At 41.9% G+C, this 13,150-nt stretch overlaps 1 protein-coding gene and 1 long non-coding RNA gene across 3 annotated transcripts in view; one reads left to right on the top strand and one right to left on the bottom strand.

The window, feature by feature from the left end:
• The window catches only part of LOC143770178 (uncharacterized), a 55,210-nt gene extending 49,241 nt beyond the window's left edge, over positions 1-5,969 (top strand). The window contains exons 2-3 of the long non-coding RNA XR_013214563.1: positions 1,640-1,721; positions 4,961-5,969. This is a non-coding gene — a long non-coding RNA (uncharacterized LOC143770178). The remainder of the gene's footprint in view (positions 1-1,639; positions 1,722-4,960) is intronic.
• The window catches only part of HSD17B14 (hydroxysteroid 17-beta dehydrogenase 14), a 39,302-nt gene that overhangs the window by 7,891 nt on the left and 18,261 nt on the right, over positions 1-13,150 (bottom strand). For both annotated transcript variants that reach the window (XM_077259537.1, XM_077259536.1), the window contains exons 4-9: positions 9,602-9,699; positions 9,213-9,279; positions 8,074-8,165; positions 4,871-4,975; positions 4,346-4,413; positions 1,619-1,715 (exon numbers count right to left, since the gene is read on the bottom strand). In XM_077259537.1, the coding sequence (XP_077115652.1) occupies positions 1,619-1,715; positions 4,346-4,413; positions 4,871-4,975; positions 8,074-8,165; positions 9,213-9,279; positions 9,602-9,699 (527 nt within the window). The remainder of the gene's footprint in view (positions 1-1,618; positions 1,716-4,345; positions 4,414-4,870; positions 4,976-8,073; positions 8,166-9,212; positions 9,280-9,601; positions 9,700-13,150) is intronic.

Below are 13,150 nucleotides of genomic sequence, written 5' to 3'. Positions count from 1 at the left end.
CCATATTAGACTGCTGGGGGCCCCCCTGGGACTGGACCTGAGTCCCCAACATCACAGTGAGTCTGTTCCTGTTTGTTGCACCTGTTAGGGCCTAGTGTATGAGTGCACAGTGATGTACAGACCCATTCTATAGACATAAGTGCACACAGTGATGTACAGACCCATTCTATAAACATGAGTGCACAAACAGTGATGTACAGACCCATTCTATATAAATATAGATAAGCGGTGCACTCCTGCGCAGATCATGAAAAATAGTATTTCTGGCCAGGTTTTGCACCCTATCTGCATAAACAAGAGACATTGTATATATTTAATATTAAGCACTTTATCCATGTGTGTTATTATCATTTTTTTGTAACATGTATTCAGGGGTGGCGGCCTATGGTTCTGTATCCAGGCCTTTTTAAATGGTTTTACTGTGTACTTGTCTTTTTGAGGTGTAATAAAAGTTTTTGATATTTTGTATATTCTGTGGGTGTGCATTTCGTTATTGGTCTAGTCTTTTTCTTCCTTGTTTATGCAGACCCATTCTATAGACATGAGTGCACACAGTGATGTACAGACTCATTCTATAGACATGAGTGCACACAGTGATGTACAGACTCATTCTAGAGACATGAGTGCACACAGTGGTGTACAGTCCCATTCTATAGACATGAGTGCACACAGTGATGTACAGTCCCATTCTATAGACATGAGTGCAGACAGTGATGTACAGACCCATTCTATAGACATGAGTGCACACAATGATGTACAGACCCATTCTAGAGACATGAGTGCACACAGTGATGTACAGACCCATTCTAGAGACATGAGTGCACACAGTGATGTACAGTCCCATTCTATAGACATGAGTGCACACAGTGATGTACAGACCCATTCTGTAGACATGAGTGCACACAGTGATGTACAGACCCATTCTATAGACATGAGTGCACACAGTGATGTACAGACTCATTCTAGAGACATGAGTGCACACAGTGGTGTACAGTCCCATTCTATAGACATGAGTGCACACAGTGATGTACAGTCCCATTCTATAGACATGAGTGCAGACAGTGATGTACAGACCCATTCTATAGACATGAGTGCACACAGTGATGTACAGACCCATTCTAGAGACATGAGTGCACACAGTGATGTACAGATCCATTCTAGAGACATGAGTGCACACAGTGGTGTACAGTCCCATTCTATAGACATGAGTGCACACAGTGATGTACAGACCCATTCTATAGACATGAGTGCAGACAGTGATGTACAGACCCATTCTAGAGACATGAGTGCACACAGTGATGTACAGACCCATTCTAGAGACATGAGTGCACACAGTGGTGTACAGTCCCATTCTATAGACATGAGTGCACACAGTGATGTACAGACCCATTCTATAGACATGAGTGCAGACAGTGATGTACAGACCCATTCTATAGACATGAGTGCACACAGTGATGTACAGACCCATTCTAGAGACATGAGTGCACACACAGTGAATGTGGTCTATGTAACAGCCCGATAATCAGCATAGATATATTATCCCGGATACTTTTATTATTCATCTGTGGGATCTGTGTAATTTTACATTTCCTTTTGATTTTTGTCGCTGCACTTTTACCTGCGCGTCCTTCCCTCCCAGGATCATGGCATCCGGATCAGTAGAATGACTGGATAACTCCTTCCACAGCGGGGTCCATATGTTTCCAGGAGATATGCTGAAGGTACAGTACACAATGGGGTGTAATGCACCGTACAAAATACTATTGGCACTGCAATATTGTACTGTATGGGAGAATATTATTTTGGATGACATTGCAATAGACTTTATGAAATGAAAAATCTTTGGACTAAACAACTCTAAATAGCAGGAGAACAGATTATATTATATTCCTCAATCTCTTCCTAATATTTGGGTCTGGAGATGCACTTACAGCTTCTTACTCTCTGCTGTAATCTCAGAGGAGACTGAGAAGCTGTAAGTGCATTTTCATGCCCTAATGCACTTCCAGGCTTTAACTTCAAAACTCAGTTTCTGGCTGAAGCAGCGCATTGGTTCCATAAAGGGATCTCTTTATTTTTTTTTATCTCTTAAAGGGCTAGGCTCAGAGAATAACCCTTCATACATGTGATGAAGGAATGTACATATTATCCTCGTCTACTTTCATTTTCTATAAACAAGTAATTCCACTATTTCAAGTGATAGAAACAAAAATGAGAAATGTCGACTTCTAAAAGGTTGTATGCGGGTTCGCACCATTCACTTTACCTAGAGCTGAGCTGCAATATCGGCAGAGCCCATGCACAGGTATAGCAATGCTTATAGAAGAATGAATGAGAGCAGATTGTACACTTTTTGGTGTTATGAATAAAATGTATAAGAATAAAGAGTATTTTTTCACAATTAGGCACAGCATTTAAAGTGAACCTGTCACATGAGAAAATGCTATTGACCTGCAGATATGGGGTTAATCTGCAGGTTAACAGCATTCTGAACCTGCCCTGTGCTGGCACATAGACCCCTCTGCCGGGAGGAAATTAACTTTATTCCTCTCAGTAGCATTCGGGTTTCATTCATGGCTTTAGAGAGTATAGAGAGTGTGGGCTTTAACCGCGCACCCAGCTCTGACTGACAGCGGCCCAACATTAGGGTGCACTCACATCTGCATGTATAAAGTAGCGGAGATTCTCAGCCAGAAAAGTTGGAGGGTGTTATGCGTTATTTCTCACATAGCATCCATATGACATGTGTATATAACCACTGAGCCAACGTGCTAACCACTGAGCCACCATGCTGTTTTACATCCACTGTAGAGCACAATACAACTTAGGCTACGTTCACATTTGCGTTGTTGGGCGCAGCATCGTCGACGGATACCGACGCATGCGTCATGCGTCCCTATCTTTAACATGGGGGGGCGCATGGACATGCGCCGGTATGCGCTGTCAAGCGTTTTGTGACGTATGCGTCATTTGGGCGCAACAGTCAGGGCGCAGCCGACGCTACATTATGCAGTTTTTTCTGCGGCAAATTTCATGTTAACGTCGAACGCATGCGTCACAAAACGCTGCGTTGTGTATGCGTTATGCGTTGCGTCAACGACGCTGTGCCCAACAACGCAAATGTAAACGTTACCATAGTAAACAGTGCACCAAAGATCATCAGCATTTATCAACGCCAACAGAACAGTTTAATTTATGAAGGACAAACCCTATATGTATATAAATATACATATATATACACTCACTGGCCACTTTATTAGGTACACCTGTCCAACTTCTTGTTAACACTTAATTTCTAATCAGCCAATCACATGGCGGCAACTCAGTGCATTTAGGCATGTAGACATGGTCAAGACAATCTCCTGCAGTTCAAACCGAGCATCAGTATGGGGAAGAAAGGTGATTTGAGTGCCTTTGAACGTGGCATGGTTGTTGGTGCCAGAAGGGCTGGTCTGAGTATTTCAGAAACTGCTGATCTACTGGGATTTTCACGCACAACCATCTCTAGGGTTTACAGAGAATGGTCCGAAAAAGAAAAAAAATCCAGTGAGCGGCAGTTCTGTGGGCGGAAATGCCTTGTTGATGCCAGAGGTCAGAGGAGAATGGGCAGACTGGTTCGAGCTGATAGAAAGGCAACAGTGACTCAAATCGCCACCCGTTACAACCAAGGTAGGCCTAAGAGCATCTCTGAACGCACAGTGCGTCGAACTTTGAGGCAGATGGGCTACAGCAGCAGAAGACCACACCGGGTACCACTCCTTTCAGCTAAGAACAGGAAACTGAGGCTACAATTTGTACAAGCTCATCGAAATTGGACAGTAGAAGATTGGAAAAACGTTGCTTGGTCTGATGAGTCTCGATTTCTGCTGCGACATTTGGATGGTAGGGTCAGAATTTGGCGTAAACATGAAAGCATGGATCCATCCTGCCTTGTATGGAGCATCTTTGGGATGTGCAGCCGACAAATCTGCGGCAACTGTGTGATGCCATCATGTCAATATGGACCAAAATCTCTGAGGAATGCTTCCAGCACCTTGTTGAATCTATGCCACGAAGAATTGAGGCAGTTCTGAAGGCAAAAGGGGGTCCAACCCGTTACTAGCATGGTGTACCTAATAAAGTGGCCGGTGAGTGTATACTGTATATATATATGTATATAAAAATGTTATACACACATATAGCTAGATAGATAGAATTTTTTTAAATCATATGCACACTAATGGTGTAAATGCATCCTTTTTATCGCACGAAAGTTTAAAGACAAATGCAATTTCTTTTAGTTTGTAGTGAAGATGTTTGCTATATTGAAGTTACACACATAACTAAACATGGAGACAGATCCTACCTATTTACTCGTACGTTGTACTGGCTTTCATCTACAGCCATTGCCTTGGTCATTGCAGTCACCCCTCCCTGTTTAATAAAAAAAAACAATGAGGACTTGCTAAAACTCAAGACAACGCAAAATACAACACAAGGCAAGACGTTACACAAGACAAAACACAGGAACAACACTATGGAACGTAAAACAATACACAAGACAAAAAACAGGACGCCAGACACTACACTGGAACCTGCCATTGTCTGACCACTGCAGTATTGTAGCAGATAGTCAGAATGGCAGGGCTTCATTGGAGGTCTAAGATGGCAGGCATGGGGTCTTTTCATCAAGCAATGGGTGCGGTGCATGTCTGCTCCATCAAGCGTGCCATTTAAGTGTTGCAGTAAGTGATGGTCAGCGGCATACAAATGGTTAATAGCAGTGATCGGAGAAAACTCTGGTCGCTGAGGTTACAGGATGATGCTGGGTATGTGAAGATTTAGCTCCCAGCCCGCTCCATACACCGGCACCCAACATGTGACATTGTACCTTCGTGGCCACGTAAGGGATTGCATGTTTCTGACCAATAATCCCAACAAGACTTGATAGGTTGATAATGTTCCCTTGGGTTTTTCGCAGATGTGGTAAAGCATACTGAGCCGAAGAAGAAAAACAACCCAAAAAGAAGAAACAAGAAGAATTATTATTGACACATACATGGCATAAAGGGTAACAACTTTGTAAAATTTCCTTAGGGTGAGGAAATGTTTGCTAGGTCTCGTGCCTAATGGATATTTACTCGCTTATTGATGACACCTTTCAGATACATTTCCCATTACTCCATTACTTGGAAGATCAGCTTTAGTATCCACATGAGTACAGAAGGCCAACATTTCAGTCCACCCTGGCCGGTGTTACTGTAACAGAACATGTGAGCCCCCTCCCTTGGATGAGAAGCCCCCACACATGAATGGTCTCAGAAGGCTTTACTGTTGGATGAGACAGGAGTCATGGTAGTGTTCTCCTCTTCTCCGTAAAATTAATCTTCCAGATGCCCAAAACAGTCTGAAGGGGCAATAACTTTACCCCATTCCTCTGCAGTCCAATCCCTGCACTTCTTGCAGAAGGTCAGTCTGTCCTTGATAATTTTCTTGGAGTGACTTCTTTGCTGCCCTTCTTGCCACCAACCCAGCCTTCAAAAGGCTTCACCCACCTGTTGGGTTTATGTGTAGGGTTTCTTTTCGACCATGGAGGAGGCTCGTTTACAATTTTCCCTAAGATCACTGCCGTGAATAAAGAACGGGATCTAAACATCCTTCAAGAGCAACTTCTCCCAACCATTTGGTGATCAACAATGCTTTTTTCCAGCATGATGGAGACCATGTCACAACAAGGTAAATGTGATAACTAAGTGGTTCGGTGAACAAAAAATTGAAAGGTTGTGTCAATGTCCAGGAAACTGCCCAGATCTCAATCCCATTGAGAACTTGTGGTCAATCCTCAAAAGGTGGGTGACAAAGACACCGAAATTGTGATAAACTCCAAGCCTTGATGAGACAAAAATGGGTCATCAGTCAGGATTTGGTCCAGATTCTGGTATCCAGAAGCCTGGACAAAGTCTTGAAAAACAATAGTCAACTCTGTAAATATTGAGACTTTGCACAAACTTGATGTAATGTGAATAAAAGTGTAAAAACTTCTGAAATGTTTATAATTCATACTCCAATAATCGTAGAAACATCCGACTAAAAGAGCTGAAAACACTGAAGCAGCAAAATGTGAAAACCAAAATCTGTGTCAGTCTGAAAACTTTTGGTTCTGACTATCAGTCAGGGGTCTCGCTCCTGGGATCAGAAGACCAAAACAAATAATGTAGGGGTATATTCAATATAACAACCAAAAGAAAAAAGAATACCCTTAAAAAATAACTTTTAATGAATGATATTTAAAATCTCATAAATGATTAAACACATAATAACTACCAACACCGTAAACACTAGTTCTGTGCGGAGTATAAAAAGCCGCCGAGATACCGCAGGAACTCGTTTGATGAAGAGATGTATTCCTGACTGAGTCCCTATTAATCACCCTAATGGAACTCGCACCTTCCTGACAGCGGAGGTTGGCACCCTAAAATTCGATGTGGCGCCCCCACTCAGCGACGGCTGTCCCTTCTTACCCTGATCGGGCCCTAACAACTACCCACGCCCAAAACCCAAACACCATACACACAACTAGAACCTAGGTCACGCTGTGAATGTGAAAAAATAGTATAAAAGCAGCACACAATATGTTGCTGCAGTGACTGCCATATTCCATATTCTCGCACTTTTTGTTGAAACAGATCCTGTCGAGGACTACCAGCAATAAATTACTGCAATCACAATCGATTGTTCAACTAACTCTATATAGCATAATGAATACCATGTCTGCATACCAATATCGCAAACATAAAAGCCTCATGACCATTAAGCCGTATCACTGATCTCTCATGGCTACTGCGCTGCACATTAAGGCGCTTAACATACTCCTGCCATGAGGCGCCGGGCACAGTCTGCTATGATCAAAAAAGATTACTTAACTGAATACATGTGACTCAATGTGTCCCATATCTCCATCGCTGGGATCAGTCCTGTCTGATATAAGCCATACCTGTCTAAAATCCACTACCATTTTGTACATGAGCTGCTGCTCACATATCACATTGTGAAGGACTCTCCGAGATTTACATCACTGAGTTATTGTCCTTCAGGGGTAAGAATACGACCCAAGCATGGAAATGGATTAAAATTCATGAGAAGCACTGATATTGGGCAATGTGAAAAAATAAAGGTGACATTCTGAGATAAAGGTAAAAATCGAAAACTAAAAAAAAAACTAAATTTCTCAGATAAAAAGGTAGAAGTATCCACTCCAGATAATAACACTAAAAAAAAGCTATCGTCCAAAGTCTCAACTTGTCAACATGTTCCCAAAGTTTAATTGACATGAGAAGGTTATCCACAGGTGACATTTTTGTCTGGTGCGTGGGCTAGGGATACATGGCATGACCAAGGTTCGCTCCATGCCACTGCTACACTGCAACACAATACAAGAGACTGGGGTCACTTTTCGGCCCCCAAAAGCTACTGTGAAGAGCAAGCTACATTAAGTCCAACTTTCAAATGTTTTACAACTTGTCGCAGGACCTCGGGGTTGCCATGCGACCCTATTCCCTTGTATTATGCAGCGATGTAGCAGCGGCACTGAGCGAACCTTGGTCAGGTGTCATGAGTTCATTTTCCGCGGAGTCCTAGAATTAGCAAATCTAAATTCAGATTTTCTTTTTTATAATACCAAAAAATGCTGACTTTTCTAACATGAATACTTGTAAAAAATGAAAAATTACACTGCCAAAGGATGTTAAAAGTATCTGACGTCTATGTTTGGACTTTGCAGATTTGTGGAGCGAATTTCATGCCGCAAATCATTCGAAAAAATCTCACGCGCTAATGTGAAAAAACCCTACTCATATCTATAAAAAAATCAGCACTGAAAGACAGTCTTGTTCCAGATTTTGTTGTGCATGTTCCCTATGATTCTCACCCCTCCAATACTATAGAGGTATATCCACAGCAAATTTCACGTGGGACATATGAAGAACTTGTGTTGTGATCCATTTCTTTTTTGCCTTTTGCCTTATGTTTTTTTAAAAACTAAAATATACAAAGCAATAATATTTCAGAAGTTACAATTATTATTCTGGTAATTACCTTTGCGGTGAGAAAGTAGCCAATCAGATTCAGGCTTAGAAGGTCCTGGAAGTCCTGGGCACTTGTGTTATCTATGATTTGTTCTGGAGGATCTAGAATCACACAAGCCACAGATCACACAACAGTTACTTAATCTATAAAGTACAGAGCGGCAATGTAAGACCCCCGATACATTAGAGAAATGTCAGTCAAAGCCGCTGATTCTGGTGGGACCAGCTAGCGCCCCGACTCTCCCCAAATATATAGTATTGGGGGGACACACGCTCAGCTATCCCTGTTAGGAGAGTGTCCAAGAATTCAGGATTAACTTCCAATCTTGGTGCAAACCATGTAATAGCTATCTCCTAGCTCATTGTGGATATAACCTGATTTTCTAGGGTAGCGCATTCCAGAAAACTGGTGCAGCTCGAGAAAAGTCTTGATTGGAGTTTACTTGTCAATTGACAGAAACTTTTTATGAGAGTGCTTCTTTCAGACCCAAGCGATTCACAGCCTGCCATCTGGATGTCCACTTTGTAATAATATATTTCTTTCCTGTAGCATTAACTACACCAGAAATGTTTGGCTGTTTGGCCAGAGAAGGGCCTATCCCAAAAAATTAGGTACTGTATTGAGCAAATGTCCTTGGAGTCACCATGGTCAGCAAATTGCTGGGAGTGGAAAAGGACAACGTCTGATAAAACAACCCTTGTCGGGAGCAGCTGTGATAAGACACATTATTCTGTAAGGAGAATATCTGGCTTCCATGGAATGTTCTTAATCCAAGATCGAAGGAGGAGAAGAAGATGAAGTAATATGTCTACAATATTTATAATAAAACTGTTACACATTTTGTATGATTCTGGAGAGTGACAGCTGTAAACTTAACTTTTAATGATGGTAATAAAACTATATCACCTATCCACTGATATCTGGCAGATCACTGGGAATTCAATAGCTGGGACCCCCACTTAGCCCAAAAACGGGGCTCTAAAATGACCCGTCAGTATCGAGTGGTGATTAAGCTCTAGTTCTTTTCCAGCAATCCCATAGAGAATGAGTGGCCGGACCCTATCGGTCAGATGCTCACTGATCCCCAAGTCCTTTGGATAGGTAATAACCTTTAATGATGGGACTAGCCCTTTACATGAGGTACTTACGCCATCCAGCGTTGTTGATCAGACAGTCTATTTTCCCGAATGTTTTCACAGTTACATCAATCAACTTCTATAAAAAAAAAAGCACAATATTATTTGTCATTTCCTATTGAACCATGATAGAAGCATAAATAAGACTCACACCGCATCTTTTATGGTACACGCAGGCTTGGACTGGCCCACCGGAGAACAGGAGAATCCTCCGGTGGGCCGCCTTACTTGGCACAATATACTGGAATCACTATGTCGCCACACATAGGTGTGAACAGAGCTTGAGAACTAAATGCACCATGATCAGATCTTCAGGTTCAAGTCTATTCATTACACACTGGGAAAATAAAGCAAAAGTGCAAAATAAAAATATCACAGACACTAAGCAATAAAAAACAGACCTTGATTTCTTCCTCTTTGGTTACATCACAAGGGACATAAATGGCGGCTCCGGACCCCGAAGATTTCAGCTCAGCTTCAAGGTCACAGGGCGTCTCCTCTGCAAATAACACAGAACGATGAGCGCAGCTGGATTATATTATTTTACATCATCGCATGTGTCCAAAATGACCCCAAAAATCTCTGACAAGACCCGGCCACTAGGTGTCGCCCTTCTAACTTCTACTTGTAAAGTGTAATTCATCTCCAGCTGTGACCCTCTATAATGTGGATGTGACCCTCTATAATGTGGATGTGACCCTCTATAATGTGGATGTGACCTTCTATAATGTGGATGTGACCCTCCATAATGTGGATGTGACCTTCTGTAATGTGGATGTGACCCTCTATAATGTGGATGTGACCCTCTATAATGTGGATGTGACCCTCTATAATGTGGATGTGACTCTCTATAATGTGGATGTGACTCTATAATGTGGATGTGACCTTCTATAATGTGGATCTGACCCTCTATAATGTGGATGTGACCCTCTATAATGTGGATGTGACCCTCCATAATGTGGATGTGACCTTCTGTAATGTGGATGTGACCCTCTATAATGTGGATGTGACCCTCTATAATGTGGATGTGACCCTCTATAATGTGGATGTGACTCTCTATAATGTGGATGTGACCTTCTATAATGTGGATGTGACTCTCTATAATGTGGATGTGACCTTCTATAATGTGGATGTGACCTTCTATAATGTGGATGTGACCTTCTATAATGTGGATGCGACTCTCTATAATGTGGATGTGACCTTCGATAATGTGGATGTGACCCTCTATAATGTGGATGTGACTCTCTATAATGTGGATGTGACCTTCTATAATGTGGATGTGACTCTGTATAATGTGGATGTGACCCTCTATAATGTGGATGTGACTCTCTATAATGTGGATGTGACCTTCTATAATGTGGATGTGACCCTCTATAATGTGGATGTGACTCTATAATGTGGATGTGACCTTCTATAATGTGGATGTGACCTTCTATAATGTGGATGTGACCTTCTATAATGTGGATGTGACCCTCTATAATGTGGATGTGACCCTCTATAATGTGGATGTGACCTTCTATAATGTGGATGTGACCCTCTATAATGTGAATGTGACCCTCTATAATGTGGATGTGACCTTCTATAATGTGGATGTGACCCTCTATAATGTGGATGTGACTCTCTATAATGTGGATGTGACTCTCTATAATGTGGATGTGACCTTCTATAATGTGGATGTGACTCTCTATAATGTGGATGTGACCTTCTATAATGTGGATGTGACCTTCTATAATGTGGATGTGACCTTCTATAATGTGGATGTGACTCTGTATAATGTGGATGTGACTCTCTATAATGTGGATGTGACCTTCTATAATGTGGATGTGACCCTCTATAATGTGGATGTGACTCTATAATGTGGATGTGACATTCTATAATGTGGATGTGACCCTCTATAATGTGGATGTGACCCTCTATAATGTGGATGTGACCTTCTATAATGTGGATGTGACTCTCTATAATGTGGATGTGACCCTCTATAATGTGGATGTGACTCTCTATAATGTGGATGTGACCTTCTATAATGTGGATGTGACCCTCTATAATGTGGATGTGACTCTATAATGTGGATGTGACCTTCTATAATGTGGATGTGACCTTCTATAATGTGGATGTGACCTTCTATAATGTGGATGTGACCCTCTATAATGTGGATGTGACCCTCTATAATGTGGATGTGACCCTCTATAATGTGGATGTGACCTTCTATAATGTGGATGTGACCCTCTATAATGTGGATGTGACCTTCTATAATTTGGATCTGACCCTCTATAATGTGGATGTGAACTTCTATAATGTGGATGTGACCCTCCATAAGGTGGATGTGACCTTCTATAATGTGGACGTGGCCCTCTATAATGTGGATGTGACCCTCTATAATGTGGATGTGACCCTCTTTAATGTGGATGTGACCCTCTATCATGTGGATGTGACCCTCTATCATGTGGATGTGACCCTCTATAATGTGGATGTGACCCTCTATAATGTGGATGTGACCCTCTATAATGTGGATGTGACCCTCCATAATGTGGATGTAACCCTCTATAATGTGGATGTGACCCTCTATAATGTGGATGTGAACTTCTATAATGTGGATGTGACCCTCCATAATGTGGATGTGACCTTCTATAATGTGGATGTGACCTTCTATAATTTGGATCTGACCCTCTATAATGTGGATGTGAACTTCTATAATGTGGATGTGACCCTCCATAAGGTGGATGTGACCTTCTATAATGTGGATGTGACCTTCTATAATTTGGATCTGACCCTCTATAATGTGGATGTGACCCTCCATAAGGTGGATGTGACCTTCTATAATGTGGATGTGGCCCTCTATAATGTGGATGTAACCCTCTATAATGTGGATGTGACATTCTATAATGTGGATGTGACCCTCCATAAGGTGGATGTGACCTTCTATAATGTGGATGTGGCCCTCTATAATGTGGATGTGACCCTCTATAATGTGGATGTGACCCTCTTTAATGTGGATGTGACCCTCTATCATGTGGATGTGACCCTCTATAATGTGGATGTGACCCTCTATCATGTGGATGTGACCCTCTATAATGTGGATGTGACCCTCTATAATGTGGATGTGACCCTCTATAATGTGGATGTGACCCTCCATAATGTGGATGTAACCCTCTATAATGTGGATGTGACCCTCTGTAATGTGGATGTGAACTTCTATAATGTGGATGTGACCCTCCATAATGTGGATGTGACCTTCTATAATTTGGATCTGACCCTCTATAATGTGGATGTGAACTTCTATAATGTGGATGTGACCCTCCATAAGGTGGATGTGACCTTCTATAATGTGGATGTGGCCCTCTATAATGTGGATGTAACCCTCTATAATGTGGATGTGACATTCTATAATGTGGATGTGACCCTCCATAAGGTGGATGTGACCTTCTATAATGTGGATGTGGCCCTCTATAATGTGGATGTGACCCTCTATAATGTGGATGTGACCCTCTTTAATGTGGATGTGACCCTCTATCATGTGGATGTGACCCTCTATCATGTGGATGTGACCCTCTATAATGTGGATGTGACCCTCTTTAATGTGGATGTGACCCTCTATCATGTGGATGTGACCCTCTATCATGTGGATGTGACCCTCTATAATGTGGATGTGACCCTCTTTAATGTGGATGTGACCCTCTATAATGTGTATGTGACCCTCTATAATGTGCATGTAACCCTCTATAATGTGGATGTGACCCTCTATAATGTGGATGTGACCCTCTATAATGTGGATGTGACTCTCCATAATGTGGATGAGACCCTCTATAATGTGGATGTGACCCTCTTTAATGTGGATGTGACCCTCTATAATGTGGATGTGACTCTCCATAATGTGGATGTGACCCTCTATAATGTGGATGTGACCTTCTATAATGTGGATGTTACCTTCTATAATGTGGATGTGACCCTCT

This window comes from Ranitomeya variabilis, chromosome 4 (assembly GCF_051348905.1).
Source record: "Ranitomeya variabilis isolate aRanVar5 chromosome 4, aRanVar5.hap1, whole genome shotgun sequence".
NCBI classification, from domain to species: domain Eukaryota; kingdom Metazoa; phylum Chordata; class Amphibia; order Anura; family Dendrobatidae; genus Ranitomeya; species Ranitomeya variabilis.
Note: the sequence above shows the minus strand (reverse complement) of the source record. Positions and strands in the feature narration are given on the sequence as shown.